This window comes from Molossus molossus, unplaced genomic scaffold, assembly GCF_014108415.1.
Source record: "Molossus molossus isolate mMolMol1 unplaced genomic scaffold, mMolMol1.p scaffold_m16_p_12, whole genome shotgun sequence".
Lineage (NCBI taxonomy): Eukaryota > Metazoa > Chordata > Mammalia > Chiroptera > Molossidae > Molossus > Molossus molossus.
In genome coordinates, this window is record NW_023425347.1 from 62179001 (window position 1) to 62198230 (window position 19230).

Sequence of the window (19230 nt, forward strand, 5' to 3'; positions counted from 1 at the left end):
TCGGGTTTGCATGTTATTATAAACCACACACAGAAAAACCCAGTGGCTGGGGAACTCCTGCCAAACCCAGGCCTGGGTTTTTGTGAGGCTTTTGAAGTGCACTGGTCTTTCAGTATTTTCTATAGTCCGTGTGCTGAAAGGCATCAAACCATTCCTTTGGATGGGATTTGTGAAGGGAGAGTTTGTTGAATAATTAATTCCCCCAAACCCATTCTGTCAGCTTGATGGACATGCTGGAGCCCGCATGGCGGTTGTGCTCCCCGGGTACTTGGAGCACGATAGGAGCGATGGTTTCTCAGGGATCCGGTTGGAGTCTCGGCCCCTTACCTCCGTGCGGTGGGGGGAAGCATCCGAGTGCTGCCGCTGCGTGCCCCGCTGCTGAACGTGCCATCGCGGGAAACCCTCACCGCCCGCCAGCCTGCGGAACCTCTTTGCCGGTGAGGACCCCGAGGTCCTGAGAACTCGCTGGTCCAGGGTCACGCTGCCGCAACCTGGCAGGGAGGGAGGGACTTGCACCTAGGTCTGCTAGTGACAAGCTGTCACCAAACCGGACTCGGAAAACTCCTTTTGGCTTTTCTGGCTGCTCATTTGATTAATTCGGGCGGCGAAACAGTTTTCTGCAATTTACCTGGCACGCAGGAATACCTGTTTGCTTCGTGGGTAACCTAGTAAATGCCCCCATCCCTCCTCAAACGATAGAATAGGGGCCCCTACTCTGCGGTGAGGCTACCCGCGACAGAGAGCCACCTCGAGCGTGGGACAGGGGCTGGAGAAAGCGGCCTTGCGGGGCGGGAAGGCTGGTACAGGCCCCGAAGGGAAAGCAGTACCCTGAGGTCAGAGCAACTCCAGGGGCCTTGCTCTCCGCTCTAGTCCGCCCAGTTAGGTTCCAGGTGGGGATCTTTCCATTTCTTTCCAAGTCCCTTTCCACAGAGGAAGCGCTATAGCGGAGGCCGAGATTTCCATGAAAACCTTCCATTTTCCCGACAAACATACCAGGCAGTGCTCGTGGCCATGCCATGGTGAAGGGGACTAATGTTATTTGGCATTTTGCCCTTTAAAAAAGTGGAGGGTAGGTGGGGGTTGGGAGGATGGGCAGAGAGAACAGTGGGGGCTTTGTAATTTAATGCAATCGAGAGGTCAGGTGGGCAGGGTCATGCGGGTAGGGGTGGGGGCAGAGAAGGCCTGGACACCCCTTGGCCAGACCCTCCTCTCCCCCTTGGCCTGATTCACGCATTTTGGGCCTTTCTGCAGGGGTATTGGGGAGTCTTTATGTTTCATTTGGAGGAAGGACTCTAGACATCCTGTCCCTCTGAGAGAAGCTGGCTCCTAGCTGCTCTGCGAGGATTAAGAGCCTGGTTTCCAGAACCGCTGAAGAAACATCCCAGGAACTGCCCCTTTCTCTGCACAGCTGAAAAATGCATCACAGAGCAGTGGCTTCCTGGAGAGTTTTGGCAAAAGAGCTTCCCTCTGGAACAATAGACTTCCTGTAGCCAACCACCTAGGAGTTTTTACTGCAGCCGGTTCTCCCACGAGGATCTGGATGCCCACATTTCATTGTCCCACCCTGGTGGGGGGAGGGGCGGGGCTGCCAGAGCAACTGAGGCTGGCCCAGAGCGCATGGATTTCTGTCCGCAGAGGTACACCCTTCTCGGGTCCAGTCAGAGCACCCAAGGCCGGGGAATGGATGGCTGCGCACGGCTGTGGAGAGCCAGCCGGGCTCCGCGTCTTGCTGCTGTGCGGCTCTGAAGCCCCGGCCCCAATCAAGCGGCTACTGCCTACCCGGAAAGGAGTACCCGGGGGGCGAATAAATGGGGCCCGGCTATGAAGCACCTAGCACAGTACCCAGTTTGCAGCCACAGCTGATGCTAATTCCTACCTGCCTCCAACCCACACCACCTTTTTGCTGATACCTGCTGCTTTGACAGAGCCAAGAGCTGCCAATCATTAATTTAGTTTATATCTGAAAGTTGGCAGATTTGGGAATGTCTTCTGGAATTGTTCTTTATAAAGGAGCATCTTTGAACTCTGAGGGCTCTGCTTGGCCCGTCGACCTCTACAAACTGATATAAAAGTATGGTGCTCCTCTGTTTCCTAGCCGGGACACTGGGCGAGGGGATGCCATCTGCTCTGTATAGATGCCATGGACACGGAACTTTCAGTTTGTGTCTAAAATGCCCTGCACTCCTCAGATAAAGGTGAAAACTCCTGAACTGAGAAAGGCCCATGACACCGGGTACCACCACCCCTTTCACTCGTCCTTGAAGAAACAGAGCCTGGGAGAGCGGCAATGTGATTGTGTAGGTAACAGCAGAATGAGCACTGGGGAGTACAAGTTATCATCAATCTTTGTGGCCTAGCACGTGTTTCTTAAGGTTGTCTTGGCAAAAGAAACTCAACTAATAATACTCCCAAACTCACCTGTTATTTTATTGATATCAGACACGTGTTCACTGAACCAACCACTGGGGTTGAAATGCCTTTCCTTTCCAGGACATTGGCTGGGCTGACGAAGCTCAGACTCCCTGAGACTGTTAGGACTCAGTAGGCGAAAGGCTGGCTAATTTGCTAGAACAGCCACGTAAAGTAGAATGACCCCAATATATTTATTTGGCATCAACTTACTTTAATTTGTAGTGATTCTAGTAATGATTAAACTAGAAATCTTTTCCCCCAATTAAGAAATGTCTTCTGGATTGAGTAACATTTTTAACTGCCAGTTTTTTTTTTCTTGTTTGCGTGTTTTCAGCATCCATGTTATCGTAATCAGATGGGCTCCTCAAATGACTTGCCTCCTTTCTCCTCAGGGTTGAAAGTTGGATAGGGGATGAGAGTGGAACACAGCAGCTTTGTTAACTTTTTTTTTGGGGGGGGTCACTTTCCAATTCTGGCTCTCTTTTTTTTTTTTTTTCTTTATAGTATAGCCTTAAATACATTATTGCCATTCAAAGATAGCAAAGAAATGTCTGACGTGCACTCACTGGCTAGTCAATAAGCTGGTATTGCATCCCGGCTCGCTGCCAGGTCATGTTTGCAGGGCGTCCTCTGCGCTCCCTGAACATTCTAGAAATGCCTCTATGGGAGTTCCCGTCATGTTGCATCATGGGTAGTTGTCCCCCGAGTCTGCATTCTTTGAGGGCGGGGTCCACCTCTTATTAGTTTCTGTAGCCCGTAATTCTCTCCAGGAGGAGTTCCCTCGGTCAAAGCAGCCTTTTTCTCCTTCACTTTCTTGCCACCCAGCGCCATGTGTAAAACTCGGTGAGGCACACACCAAGCCTCAGATGTCTGGGAAAGAAGTTTGACTTGTACTTTAATCAGGTGTTTTGTAATACCATTCACTCCCTGGATACTTCTAAAGTGAAAATGGAGCCTATAAGGACAGCAGAGAGAGAGGAAATAAACTACAAATTAAAAAGTGATTAGTGAGTGTTTAAGCAGAAGGTCAAAGGGATTATTTTGGACTTCAAACTTTTCAGCTTTCAGGCCTTGTATTCAGTTACAAAATTACATCCCTGAATTATTTGTGCAGGTGGCAGCTGTCATAGTTGAAGAAGGTTTCAGCGTTTCACAAAAGGAACATTGATAGGGCTGGGAATGGGGAGTGTGCTCCCGGAGTGAGGGTTGTCTTATCCGCAGCCCACTGGAATGGCTCCAGTCTGACGGTCCTTGTCGGAGCTGACACAGCTCTGTCCAGGTTAGTTCAGCCACTTTCTGGAGGAAACCTGTCAAGCCGGTTGATTGGCATCTTGTAAACAGCTGGATGGTAGATTTTCAGGACTGGGAAGGCTTAATACCTACCATGTGAATGGCTATTGCATCCTCTTTACAACTAGGCTTCAGAGAAGTTGAACAGGCTGCTGCAGATCGCACAGATCATAAGTGGCAAAACTGGTTTCCAAACGCAGGTCTGAGTGGCTTTGTTGAGATTGGTGCTCTTTTACTTAGAGCTTTCTTCAGGGCAGACATTCTCAAGAGGATGGGATGAGGGTGGGCTGATACTGATCCATTCACCCCTGGGGCCGCTGCGCAGGGTGGGGGTGATTGCGGAATCACTGACCAGTGGCCTCCTCAGCTTACCTGGGCTGCCCTACAAACTATTGTCTGGTAGTTTCACTATGTGAAAAAGACCTGGGCTCAACCACACATCTGAGACTTGATTGGTGAGGTTCCCCATAAATTACTCCTTTTGGAAATGACAGTTCTTCGTGAAAGTCTGTGGTATTGTGTTGCCTTGGGGGACTGTCTGAAGAAACAGGATTTTGGGGTATGAGAGAGATTAGATAGGGGGAGTTCAGAATTCAGGAGGGGGGAAAGAATCTACAGGTCGTAGAGTGTATCAGGGGTGAAGTCAGATGCTCTGAATTTTAGTTTGTTTTCTGTACATTTATTCAATACACATTTGCTGAGCACACACTAAGTGCCAGGAATTATTCTCTGTGCTGGGGATACCGAGATAAATGAAATATATGGACCCTTTTCTGAAGAGACTCTCAACTAGTGAAGGAGACTTACAGGAAAGGAATAATTAGAATTTGAGAATGTGGTGTCTTCCCATCTATTAAATGGAGTAAATGACATCTAAGATCTGTAGTTCCAAAACTTGATCAGCATTATCACTGCAATGAAAATTTGTAGTACCAGCAACTATCTGATGGGCTTTAGTTCTTAAGTCTTGGTTTTTCACTTCTCACTTGGTTTTTACTCTTTAGAATTCATGAGCTCACCCAGCCAATGTGACTCAGTGGTTGAGCGTTGACCCACACAACAAGAGGTCACCAGTTTGATTCCCGGTCGGGGCACATGCCCAGGTTGTGGGCCAAGTCCCCAGTGGGGGACATGCAGGAAGTGGCTGATGGATGTTCAATCTCATTGATGTTTCTATCTCTCTCTCCCTCTCTCTTCCTCTCCCTCTAAAAATCAATAAAGGAAAAAAATAAATTAAAAAAAAATAGCTAAAATGTAAAAAAAAAAAAGAATTCATGAGCTTCTATCAGAAGGAGGTTGTTTTGTTTTTCTTTTAAATACCTGTTGCCTTGAAAAACAACTCCCTGAAAACTCCACCCACTGCCAGCCCACGAAGTAAACTTGCTAAGGTATGGGCTTTGTAGTTGAAGAATCCATGGCTCTGACCTCCATTCTTTTTCCTAACTGGGAGACCTTTGGCAAGTCACTTCACTTCTGAACTGTTTTCCCATATCTAAAATGCAAATGGTATTAACTGCCTTGCAGTGGTGACTTGCCACGGTCCTTGGATTTATCGTTGAAAGCATAGATAGGAGACTCACATAATAGGTAGTAGACTTATCAGGGTGATCACTTCATAAGTTATATAAATGTCTAAGCACTATGTTATACTCCTGTCACTAACAGTATTTATGTCAACTGTAATTGAAAAATAAAAAATGTAATTTTTTTTTTTTAATTTAAAGAAGCAGCACACACACATCAAAAAAGACATACACATAAACACAAGCACATATCCATTCACGTACATACACCTGTCCAATGTGGCCATGATCTACTGTGGAGGACATGGCTGAATCAAGAGTTAGTTATTTCTGTCTTTATGGGTTCATGCAAGGACTTGCATATTCTCTAGAGCAGGGATGGAAAAGCCACGTGTCTGCAGGGGACAGGCAGTTCAACATAAATGACTGAAGCCGACCAGGTACAGGGAAATCGACAGTGCGAGCTCCACCCAGCCTCAGTGTCCTGGAGTCCGTAGGGGATGTCAGCACCCTGGGGACTGCGAGGAGCCAAGGTCACCACTACCTGTATTGTATGGCACAAGAGCTGGTTGAAGAAGCTGGAAATCTGGAGGTTATGTGAGACCTCCCATTATTAAATGTTAACAACTAATTTTAAATGTTAGCAACTAAATTTTTAAAAATGTTAAACCCTGGGTGGGCCAATCAGAACATTTCTGTGGGCCAAATTTGCCATGGGCTGCCAATTTGTGACCTTTGATGGAGAACTTGGACCAGGCCGCTTGATGGGTTACCTTGAAGTGCCCCGATGGCCTTGGAGTGCCAACTAGCATGATGTTGGCCTCCAATAATGCTTCCACTCTTCACTTTTGGCACTCCCGTCTGGCCTTTGACTATCTCGAACTCTGGCCCTCCCAGGTGTCTGATGTCCTGCCAGTCCACATGTTGCTTATTTTACCGCCGTGTGAACCTGGGGTTTTGTGTACACCTGGGCAGCATGGCTTGGATGGGGGCATGTGTGCTGACGAACATTGGAAAAATAAAAAGAAATGTTTCTTTACACCCTTATTAGAGCTTTACCTCCCGTTCAGCCTCATGTGATCTTTGAGAATGCATGGCAGATTTCCCGCTGCGACATTTCTTCTCTGGGTCAGGGTGCCAGGTCCCGCTTACCACTGTCAAAACCCTTCTGTTAGTACAATTCCCCAAAGTCCCTGGAATTATAGGATTTTATGAGCATGCTTTTCCCTTGGGATCAGATTGCTTTTGGGGGAGTGGCTAGCAGGCCTCCAGCTACTCTAGTGGGCTTTTGACAGAACTTTGATCACATCTGACTTCTGCTTAAAGGTTTTTAGTAGCTTTCTGTCACAGACAGAAGCAGGAAAGACTGTACAGGGAGCCAGGCAATTACTGGATACTTAACTGTGTCTCAGTTAGTCCTCATGATGAACTCTGTATGTTGGAAACTCTTGTACTAAGTCTTACTGTGCAGTGATGAAAAGGAAGTTCAGGAGGTAAAGTGACTTGCTTAAGGTCACACGATGTGATAGGTGACAGAAGTGGGAAGTGAAGTCCTGTCTGCTTGACACCGAAGTTCATGGGTAAATTGGAAATTAAGTAACTGCAAATGAGTGAACCCTGTGAGAAGAGATATTTCAGTCTTGAAGGATGAATAGGAGTTCACCAGTGGTACTTTAATCCAGATGTTAAAAACATTACTTCACAGAGTTGTTGGGAAGATCAGATATGATTATTTATGTAAGAGCTATAAGACCCTATGCACATGTGTGATTCTTGCTGTGCCCTGCACAGCCATATTGCAAATAAACTCATTTAGGTCATAAGGGAAACTGAGGCAGGAAAGTGGTTGGATCTGTATAAATTCACCTCAACATCTAAGGAGGAGCTTGCTTTCTATCCTTGTTCAAGGTCAACATATACTTTCCGGAGCTTTGTAGCTTTGCTGATATCTTCATGGACACAGTCCCTGTGTACTTAGCGAGAAAGGCCAACCGGCCCCGTCTCTGAGTGAATTTGGAGTCAGAGTGTCCTATTGCGTATGCTGGTGATGGCCCTTATCAGCAGAGTGGACACTGAGGCAGGTTGTAATCTCCCTGGGCCTCTGGTTTTGGGCTGTATACTAATTAACTTAGGGGATTAGTTTCAGAGTTAAACCACCTGATGCATCTAAAACTCCTGGCACATAATAGATGCACAATGAATGTAAATGTATCCTCGTCCTTATTTAAAAGATGGATTAAAAGAGAGGACGAAGGTCTTGGGAAATGACCCAGTTTCACCTGGGGTACAGCAATCGTGAGTCCTGCTGGTCTGGTAGCTGTGTGTTAGTACCAGACATAAAATAGTCTGGCTCTCTCAGTGAAAGGCGTGAACCACGGGCTGGTGGTCAGTTGGATTGTAGTTCCTGGTAGATATGGCAGCCCTGGAAAAATCCAACTAAAAAGCCCGACACAGCCAGAGCTGGGAGTGTTAAGGCAGCTGATATGAACTCTATTTTAAAGAATAAAGTGTTTTCACTTTAAGCATTTTCAAATCAGGAAGGCTGTCCAAAGTTCTTTTTCCTACTCACGATTAGACTGAAGACAGGTGTCTCTCTGTCATGGAGCCTGAACCTTGCTGAAGCTGAGGAACTCAGAAGCATGCAGGGCCTTGATCATCGAGGGTCACCAGCACCTAACGAAGTTGCTGCGCTCAGGCACTGGCCATACACACTTGTGCAAGGGGACTGAACGCCTTCGACCTGGGGTCAGGAATCCCAGGCACCAGGGCCAGATCTGCCGTTAGTTCCTTCCTTTCCACCATGTCGGAGTTTTCGGTGCTGACAATCTCCTTGTGAAGAAAGGGCCCGAACTTCCCAGCACGGAAGACGTTGAGCGTGTGTCAGAGGGAACCCCTAGACCCGGAGTGTTGCCTGCTCACCCAGCCAGCAGCGAGTGTTTTTCATGGCAGCTCCTTTCAAAGGTGGGAACGCCTTCATAGTACACCGAGTTTTGTCTCATCTGGATTGTGTCCAGTCTAGAAATCTGGACAAATATTGTAAACCAAAGAAAGTTTGCACACTTCTAAGACAAGTAGCAATTAATTACTTTAAATAGAAACCCTGTCACTTACAAGCAACACAAATATTTGTATTTTGAACCTCTAAGTAGTAGTTGGGTTGACCATTCTGCCCTTAAGTGATTGGGGAAAAAAAATCAGTTGGTCCTATTTTAACAGGGAATACATTTATAAAGAAGGGGAGTATCAGGTCACGAAGTAAGAAAACATGAGCCAGAAGAAAGACGACCCGGGTTCAAATCCCATGACCAATCGACTCCCTGAGGACCCTTGGACAAGTTATAAAATTTCTGGCCGTAGTTTTCTGTTGGGTACAAATGAAAATAATAACCCATAACTTTTCATGCGATGGTGGAGACTAGAATACATTAATTTTTAATTAGATGCCAAACTCTTTGAACTCAGAAGCCCAGCATCGTCTATCTGTATCTCTGACGTCCGGTTCAGATCGGTGCCATTCACTGGCTGTGCACTTCCGATGAACTGCTTAACCTTTCTGAGCCTCAGTTTTTCATTTGTAAAGTGACAGAACTCTGCAGTGCAGGTGAGATGGGTAAATCCTTGCCACCGAGTCCTAGTAGCTGCCGGCTCAGAGCAGCTTACTCCACGCTTGATCCTTACACGCGTGTTCTGCGTTTGGTATTATTTTATGGGTAGGTGTGTGGGTTTCGTGCAGATGTGAGTTTAATTATTACTCTCATAGATCCTGGACCTTGCTTATTTTAAGGTAAGAGCCGATCGAGGGAAGCGGAAAGTTGGAAAACTCTGGAAAAGGCACTTGAAGGACTTGGGATGTAGGAGACATGGGACGCCCCTCCCTGATGCTTTGATTTGGGTCATGCAGAAGTGCCAAGATTTCTCATTCACTCTCCGACCCCCACTCTTTCCCTGCCCAGGCCCAGGGCTCTCTGAAATGCACTCTGAGAGCAGCAGGCTGTGTTTAATTTTGTGCAGAGACGAAGCTGTGGCTGAAGGGAGCAGGGGGCTCTGGGGCTGGGTCACTTTGGTAACACTTCCCACATGACTTTATCAATGGGTGGGCCACGAAAACTTATCCTCTGTTTTTTTACACTCCACTCCCAACCACCCAACCTACCCGAGTGTTAGTTTTTCAAAGCCCAAGAAGTTTCAAAGGCCTGAACCCAACACAGGGGCCTTTCTTCATGCTTTGATTTTCTGCCCATTAAGTGTTTGTCAGCGAGTTCGTATTTCGCCTCCTCTGCAGCTTACACATCCCAAGAGGTCCCTGGAGGTATAGGAAGTTAATTGATCCTTGATTAAAAGGAGGAGAAATACTTGAGTCTGCGTCTGGAATCACCAGATGGGGTGTGTGTGTGTGTGTGTGTGTGTGTGTGTACGCGCGCGCGTGGACACACACTTTTGGTTCTGCTTTGCAAAACGCTGGTAATCTATCTTTCATTATAGATGCATCTAAGTTCTGGGGTACTGGCTTCCGAGTTTTGTTAAATTAGATTGAGCACATGCGGCTTGTGGTGAATGTTCAGTGGACAGTAGCCAGTGCTGTTGCCTGGACTGTTCTAAACAGACCATTATTTTTCTTCAAAGGCCAGGAGGTTTGCTGAGCTTTAATTTATTAATCCTCATAGCTGCTTTCTTCTCTCTGTTTTAAGTGACTCACTGACTGTAGAAAGCACCCGCAAGTCAGATCATTTGAACCCTGTCCAACTCCACTATGTACTTGCAGAGTAGCTGGTAAGTCACTTTAATCCCTTGGAAACTTAAGGTGACTTAACGTGTTCGTTTTTTGTTTTTGTTTTTCCTTTAGAAATAACTTTTTTACTTTAAAGTAAATGTGTGTTCATTGTAAAACATATAGGAATTACAGCCAATAGGAATGAAAAAAAAAGAACAATATCTGTAATTTACCATTTGGAGGTGACTACTAATGTGTCACTATTTTTATTTTTATTGATTTTTGAGAGAGAGAGAGAGAGATTTGTTGTTTCACTTATTTATGCATTCATTAGTTGATTGTTGTATGTGCCCTGCCCGGGGATTGAACCTGCAACCTTGGTGTATCAGGACTGCTCTCCAACCAGAGCTGCCTGGCCAGGGCCCTACCATATTAGTTTTTATAACTGTTTCTCCCATTAGCTTGTGGGCCACCTGAAGGTTGGGACATGAATTCCTTCATCTCAGTTGCCCCGTCAGTACCTAGAACAGTGTAGGCAGCCAGTTTGGGAGACTGCAGTATATGTAGGGATCCTCAGCACAGCGTGCGCACATAATAGCTGTTTATTAAATGTTAGCTCTTGTCCTGGCCACTGTGGCTCAGTTGGTTGAGCATCGTTCCATGTACCAAAAGGTCATGGGTTTGATTACTGCTCAGGGCACATGCCAGGGTTGCAGGCTCAAGGCAGCCGATTGATGTTTCTCTCTCACATCAATATTTCTCTCGCCCTCTCCCTCCCTCTGTCTCTGAATCAATAAAAACATACTTTAAGAAAAGAGAAAAAGGTTAGCTATGATTGCTGTTCTTTGTGCTATTTTTTCTCTTTCTTCCTTTCCCTGTTTACTTACGTACCTCTTCAGCCCTGTAGCCAGAACTAAGGGTGTGTTTTCTAACAGCCATCTGTTTCTTCACTTGCCTTATTGAGATTCCTACACTACGCTGAGTTCCCAGGAGTGTGCCTACCCCTGGGCCCCAGAAGCCTCTTGCTCATGTAAAGTCTACGGTGCCCGTCGCAGAGGGGTCTTTTGTGCCCTTGCTGTAGGCTGTACATGTCAGTCCACACGTTAGAAATATCTCACTGCACTTGCGTTTGTGTCTTTCTTACCATGGCCTCTTGAGGACAGGTACTATGACGTATTCACCTTTAGATTCCTGGTGGTTGGTTCTGGGATTCTCTTGGGATGAAGTGATCGGGGGCTGTCGTGGTGGGTAGTAAGGATGGCACCAGAGTTAGAAATGGAGAGCCTGCTTTGGAAAGAAAGTAGCCTCTTCTCTGTGTCGTGGAGAAGGAAGGTGTGGTGCTCTGTCGTTTGAGGACTGGATGCCCCATTGTGGAAAATGTCTGTGCTTTTCCCATCGACCGAAGGAATCTGGGGTTGCTCTCTTCCTGGAACAACTTCAAGATTTGATTGGATCACCCCCAATCAGACCACACTTGGTAGGGAGACAGAAAAGAGGCCACTGGGTTTTCTAAATGCTATTTCAGTGCCTTTCAAGAAAACAAACAGAACACATTCAGATCCAACTTCTTGTCTGTTTGTGGTCGTCATCCACACAATCAGAACCGGAAACCCTCCCGGAACCTTGAACAAGGAAGGAAGAAAAGGGGTCTGGATTGCTCCCAGGTTAGGAAGGCAAAGGCACTGACCAGACGTTTTCTTTCCTAACCTTCTCCGTGGGACTTTTCCCCTTCTTCCTTTTAACATTTATTGAGTGTCCATAGCATGCGCCTCCTTCTAACATTTATTGAGTGTCCATAGCGTGTGCCAGACTGCGCTCACATCACCAGTGCTGTGGCCTGATGTCTTCCAACTAGAGCAGCGTCCGTACTGATTTTAAATGAGTGTGTGTCTTCCCTTCTGGATCGGAAGCTCCCTGAGGGCAGGGCTTGTGTCATGGGTGTATTCCTTGTCCTTCGTGAGCACAGTAAAGACTCAGTACTTGTTGAGTCAATGAATGAATGACTGCGCTCACGTATTACGTCATCTCCGCAATTCCGAAGCTAGATTTCCTTCTCCCCATTGAACAGATGAGAAGGGGCTTTTGGAGATGTGAAATAGCTTCCTTCCTGCTCAAGCAGAAGGAAGCACAGTTGAGATCATTAACCCAGTTCTGTCTTGCTCCACGGCCCTTTTATATGTGTTTCATTGTCCTTAGAAACATGTGTTTTACAGGCCTATCATGTGAACGCTATTAAAAATAGAAATTGGGGGCCTGAGAGTGTAGCACAGATTTAAGGAACTCGGGGTCTGTTCCCTACCTGAATTTATTAGCCACGTTTAGGCTCCTCGGCACCACGGAGGCTGCAGCCGGGTACAGACACCAAGCTCCCCGATTTTATCACGATGTGTGGAACTTAAAAGCGGACTATTAATATCATACTGCTGGCTTCTCAGCTACTTTTCATAGCCAAGTTGGCCACACTTCAAAATGTTTAGGCCGTGGAATGAAGATGGTTCGGGCCCATGTGATATCTTTCTCTCCCATCCCCCACCCTCACCCCACCCCCAAAAGATCAGCTCGCAGCTCTTGCCGTTTCTAAGCCAGAACATTTATCCACGGCCTCCCTTGCCCCCTTGACTGCGTTGCAGAGACAGACTTTCAAGAGCTAATGCTATTGCCTTCCAGGGCCCCCTGTGTTTACTTTGAGAAGGTCAGGCCCAAGCGGTGGTGTGTTGCTGTTCTTTCTTTTCAAAGCACCAGTATGAATTTGATAAAGTAAATTGTTGTTCTAGCAGGAAGCAGTTAGGGGGTCACAAAATAAATAGCCGTAGAATTCAAATAAATCCAGAGAATAAAACCAAATAAATCCATGTGCGTATGCACAGTGATACATAAATACACATTTTAGAAAGTGAGCATTTTTATCGCTGCCGGTCTGGACCAAACTAATTGAAAAATTGTGGAGTTCATGGTACTTTTTTTTTTTTAAGAGGTGGTCTGGGCCCTTGAGCAACGTGACGTGAATTTAATTCTCTCTGAAAAACATGAAAATGGAATTTTATCTTTTCAACAACTGCTTATCTTGGGATTTTTATTTTTTTAGCTAATGAAATTCACAATTGGATAAAACCAATTTGCAAAGTCAAATTAGGGATTTAGGCATTTGAGGATGGACTAAGAGGCTCTGAGTGAGCTAGATAGTCTCTCTGACCCTCATTTTCTAATTAAAGATGAGTAACAGTCATACTTAAGTGATGCCTTGAATGACCTCTCAGGGCTGTTGAAAGATTCGATGCGAAAATGGATACGAAGTACCTTACACGTTGCAGTTGCCCATCACTGGTGTCTGTTTCCATGCCCCAGATGTTGTTCGTGGTCTTCCCTCGTCCTAACATTCAGCGGCTCACCTTGTACGTGGTGAGGTGGCATCAGGCTTGGTACTGAACTTGGGTGCTAAGGGAGAAATAGGTCTTCAGTCTAAGAAAAGAGCCTGAACCAAGATGGAGTCTCTGTGTACTGTTTCCTGTGGGATGCCGGGGATGGGGGGTAAGGGACCGTGAGTCCGGAGGGCGTACTTTATCTTGTCCTGTGCGATGGGGAACCACCGACGAGGCCGTGGCAAGGCAGGGTCATGGTGAGGAAGTGAACTGGGGGGTGTGTAAGAGGCAGTGAGGGCCAGGAGAAAGATTTGGAGGCTATTACAGCGTCAAGGCAAGAAATACTGCGACCTTTCACTCTTTATTTCAGGGCCATGAGGGACTTTTTCCTGGCAGGTGATGAAATCCATTTGCCATGACCTTTAAAAGCATGGCATCTGAGCTGGCCACTGATTAAACCAGCAGCAGCTGCGCTGGCGGCCTGTGCTCTCAGGTGCCCTTGGGCCCTGCTCCAGGGCTGCAGCTGCAGGGCCGGCTCAGCTCTGCCAGTCTTCTCAACCACCCTTTGTTTAAAAAAAAAATTTTTTTTCTTTATTGATTTTAGAGAGTGAGGAAGGGAGAGGAGGAGAGAGATAGAAACATCGATGAGAGAGAGCATCGACTGGCCACCTCCTGCATGCCCCCCACTGGGGATCGGGCCCACAACCTGGGCCTGTGCCCTGACCGGAATCGAACGGGCGACCTCTTGGTGCGTGGGTCGACGCTCAACCACTGAGCCACACTGGCCGGACCTCAACCACCCTTTGAACAGTGTGAGAAAAAGACTGAAAATGGCATTCATTGAGCAGCTACTGTGTGCCCGGCACTGTGCTAGTGACTTCCTATGCTTTTTTATCCGTTAGTCATCACCACAGGTCATTTGACACTGGGGAAACTGAGGCCAAGGAAGATAGAGCGAGAACCTAGAGTCACACTGGTAGGAAGTGATGGATCGGGGGTTCAAATTCAAGCTATCAGACCCCAGGACTTCACTGCTCCATGTAACATGGCTGTAGGACGAACTCCTCAAAGGGGGAATAGTTCCGACTTAAGGGAAGAATGTACATGAACGCGTAATGAGGCATCGTTAGATTTGGGGCTGTGTTAGTAATTATCACAAATTGGGGGTTAATTTTGAGCAGGATGTGGCAGAAGCGTGGACAAGCGCCTGCCTGGCCCTTCCGCTGCCCCCCTTGGGCTCAGACAGGAGGGGCAGCCAAAGGAAGAAAGGGGGTGTGTGGAGTGCAGCCCCCAGGGGGGAGCATCACTGCCCGGGTCGTCCGGGCTGGTCTCGCTGTAGTGGTTCTCCAGCCACCTGGCATTGACGGTCTCCCCTTGGTTTTGTTTTTTTCCTGGCGTATGCGATGGTTCCATCTCGACCAGCGGGCCTGCCCTTCCTGATCATTGAGACCAGCACCATCAAGCCTTACCAACGAGGGTTTTACTGCAATGACGACAGCATCAAGTACCCTCTGAAAACCGGCGAGACCATAAATGACGCTGTGCTCTGCGCCGTGGGGATCGTCATCGCCATCCTTGCGGTAAGAGCCCAGACAGCCGTGCCCACGCTGACTTCCCCTGCGTCCTGGTACAGAATACCGGAGTCAGCAGAGACTCGGCAGATCAATCCGAAGTGCATCTGATTAACACTATTTATTTAATGCAGTTATGCCATCATTAAAGGTATTTTGAAATGCTAAACACCCACGCACACATACATGAACAGCAGCTCTTCGAATAACGTCATTTCATTCGGTGTCTTTTCCTTATAGCACCGGGGAGATGCCACAGGAACTTAACTCTTGTTTACATCAACTAGCCTGTGGTAAAATTGGTTTTGCTGTACATCATTTTGCTCCAAGTCACAGAGCCTATGGTGAGGATGTACTGAATACTAAAAGTATTATAAAAGCACGCTGAGCACCCCTCTGGAGTCTTTTGCATGCAGTGTCCTCACAACAATCCAGTGAAGTCTAGCTATTGTTCTTCTCTTTCTTCTGCATATTAAGAAACTGAGGTCCACAGACTAAAAGTATGTGCCCAAGGTCACTTGGTTAATACGTGGTAGACTTGGGATTTGAACCTCGTTGTCCCTTACCCCGGAGTCTGAGCTCTGTGTCCCAGAGCAGGGGAAATGCCTTGTCAGATATCATAGGCACATTTTTCTGGGTTCTTTCCCCGTCATCGCTGGGCTGCTGTAACAGTGGTAATGCCACCGGCATTCTCTGACATGTAGTTTAGTTCTCATCCAGTGGCTGTGGGGTCAAAGTGAAAGTAAAATGAAACTTGGAATCCAGAGACCTCAGTTCAAGACCTGGCCCTCCACTGATGGGCTGTACATCTTTAAAACCAAGGATAACCATCTTGCCTCATAGCACTGCAGGAAGGAGGAGAAGAGATCATGGATATTAAAATGCTTTGCACACTCTTAATTGCTGAGCAGGTTACTCATAGGCAGGTGTAAAGTCCAGACTTACATCCAGGTCTTCCCATAGAGGACTAAGTCCTCACTGAGGATGCAAAAATGTGCCACAGATTTGGACAAGGTTTACAATTATCCTGAGCAATGGCAGCCTCGTGGAAATTGGGGTATGACCTACCAGGGCTCTACTTGGAAGGTCACCACCATGTTTTAGATTATCCGTTTGGGGCAGGCGAGGGAAGGAGTCATTGATGGTGATCCAGTCTTATAATTTGTGAGTCATACATTTTTCACAGTTGTCCCTTCCACATCTCCAGTATTACTCTAAATTTGTTCTTTGCTCCTGAACCTTAGCCATGTGAATGCAGTGTACACATAAACATCATGTCTGCCAAGATCATAAATTCTCTCTCAATGATCCTTGAGTCACCTATGGATTAGCCGTAGCCTGGAAGCTTATCTTTGACATATTTTAATAAGCTGAGAAGAAGGAAGGTAATATTAAGAACACTGGTACATGTAAAATAAATGCTGTTATCCCCATTATACAAATGGAAACCAGAAGGTCTAAGGGGTTAAACAATAAGCTCAAAGTCTACAGCTCAGAAAAGTTGGGGTTCAAACCCATGCCTGGCTTATTTGAAAGCCCTCTTGCCATCTTGCAGACTGGATTTCGGAATGGAGGTTGTCTATTCCAAATGAACCGCTCAAGGATATAGGCAGTTAGCTAATCTTGCCTACTCCGGATCAAATGTAAGCTGCTGATGGCACATGAACCACGTTTCATAAAGTTTTTCTTTTGACTTCCCCACTCTGGGGGTTGGTTGTAAACTTTGAGACCCCTCTTTGTTTTTTAATAACATCGTAAACCAGGCACACAATCAACATTTTGAAATTGGGGAGGGGGAAGGGAGGCTAGTAGAATTCTTTCCAACCTTTAAAAGAAAAACAGTCCATTTGGCAACTGTAGTAGTTTCTTAAAGGTGGACTAAGGATCTTTGTGTTCAGAGAATGAAGAATTTAAAATCTGACTTTACTATTTGCTCCAAATTGACAGCGTGGGGTTGAGTTCTCAAGGAAGAATGGCGTTTCCTGGCAAAGTTGTTTGTACTAGAAGGGAAACAACTGTATTTAGGTTTGAACAGGTGTTTTTGACCCTTAGAGGATCAGTTAATTGAATGCTTTTAAGAGTCCAACTATACCCCGGGAGTGGTTATGATAAGAATAGCACAGGGATGGAGATGTCTGGTACTCTTTGCTCTCCTTACATGTGCTTATGACTGGCTTGCCTGGTGAGATGCTCCCAGACACAGTGCCTTGGAAAGAGACACTCTTCAGAGGCTTTGTCACCCGCCAGCTGTGTGAATGGGGTGAATCTCTGGTTTGTCTGGCCCCCGTTTTCTTCATCTGTAAAATGGGGATTTCTGTGAGAATCAAACACCGTCATTCGTGGGAACGCACTTTGTAGCAGCAGGCTATATGCACAAGGAAGCTACTTTAAGCTTTAAGATCCACGCTTCCTTGAACAGCACTCCTGGGCAGCAGGCTCTCCTTGCTGTTTGCTGAGATTGTCCCTTCCACCTCACAAATGCTAGCATTTCCATGAAAGCACTGCTTTTAAGAGCTTAATTGTATGTTGGCTGTCTCCTCATGTCATGTCAGTGTTTAAATTAAAATGCTCCCCGACCTCCCAGGTTTCCTTGAAATAGTCATGTGCTGCGGTCTTGGTTATAGGATAAGCCACAGCGTTGCCCCGCATCCCGTGCACTATGAGCAAAAGAGGTTTGCATAGTGCTTCCCTATAGTTCCGAGAAGGACCAGGCAAGCAAGACTGCAGTAATGACCTTTGTCAGGTGCTGCTGTCTGCCACAGGAACCTGTGGCCATGTTCAAGCATTTCGTCCTCACAGAGACCCCGAGAGCTAGGTATTCGTATGGTTCTTAGTGTAGGATGTGGTAAAGGCATGTGCTCTGGTGCGTATCTGAGCCCCCACCCCCGGGTGGAGCAGCAGCACGTTGAGCCTCGTTGAGCCTCAGTAGGCTCATCTCTTAAGTGGAGATAATAGGTCTACTTATTAAGGTTAACAATAAGCTAATGTGTGTAAAATAACTCAGTGCCTGGCCCCTACCATATACTCAATGAAAGTGAACTGTTTTTATTATAAATGAGTAAACAGATTTTAGATGGTGAAGTGACTTAGCCAAGACCCCGTAGCTGGTGAAAATAGAATCAGGAAAGGGACTCCAGCCTTCGGACTCCTTCTTCCCTGCTCTTCCCCTGTAGCTAATGAATTAGAACCCAGGTCTCCCGTGCTCTTGGCAAGAGGACCTTGACCTCCTGACCCAGCCGCCTTTGCTTTGCAGCTGCAGGCATGGCTGAGAGGTAGGCTCCTAATGGGGTCTGCCCGCCCATGTAAGTGCCAGAGTCCTCATGGGGAAGCGTCAGGCAGAGACCACAGAGGAAAAGTGCATCAACAAGGACAGCAGTCTGGTGACGCGGCGGGGAGGGGGTGGGTGGGAGTGGAGGAGGGTATAGTGAGGATACATGGTACTGGGGGAAAAGAAAGAAAGAAAGAAAAGCGAACCATTCACGATAGTAGACTAGTTTCTGGAAAAGCTATACAGCTTACATTAAACAACAACAATAGCCTGTTGCCGCTGTCCCATCATGGCCAGTCCTAGAGCCCAGCTGGCTCCATCCGGAACCCACTCCTGATCAGAGGGCACGGGTGACAGTCGGGGATGGCGATAGACACTCAGAGCTGGACATCTGTTCACCCTGCCCGGCCACATGCCAGGTGTGTTTCCATCACAAGGGAAGCCTGGACTCCCTGGGTGCCCTTGCTGCAGTTCGAATGTCCCCGTAACAAAGGAACGGACCGGTGGTGGTGGAGATCGGCAGAAGTTTATAAAGAAAGCAGACACCCCTCTGTGGCAGGAGACAGGGAAAAATCGAGTCGTGTTGACCTCTTTTTTTTTTTTATCCTCACCCGAGGACATTTTTTTCCATTTTTTGTACAGATAGAGTGGGAGGGAGAGAGAGGAAGAGAGAGAGAGAGAGAAACATCGACGTGAAGGGACACATCGAGTGGCTGCCACCCGCACGACCAACCAGGGCTGGGGACAAACTGCAACCGAAGTACGTGCCCTTAGCGGGAACCGAACCCGGGCCTCTCCGGACCGCAGGCCGACGCTCTAACCGCTGAGCCAAACTGGCCAGGGCGTGTTGACCTCTTTTTCAGATGTACCTCAGGTTCTGGAATTAGCATAATAGGAATTCCTTCCAAATCCACAAAGCAGTGGACTCTGTCCCTGCCTTATAAGCGCTGAATGGCTCTAGCAGCGGTGGGATTAGGAACAGACAGTAAAATATCATCTCCCATCTAGCCTCCAGTCGTGTTGCCTGGCGCTGTGCTATGAAGAGTATTATGGGCAAAGATTTTAATATGGAAAAATGCGCAGTATTCTTTTTAAG

General features: G+C 47.0%; 1 protein-coding gene across 1 annotated transcript in view; it reads left to right on the top strand.

Annotated features, from left to right (window-relative positions):
- Positions 1–19230, top strand: part of PLPP3 (phospholipid phosphatase 3) — a 78823-nt gene that overhangs the window by 26828 nt on the left and 32765 nt on the right. The window contains exon 2 of the mRNA XM_036257398.1: positions 14718–14875. Within this exon, the coding sequence (XP_036113291.1) occupies positions 14718–14875 (158 nt within the window). The remainder of the gene's footprint in view (positions 1–14717; positions 14876–19230) is intronic.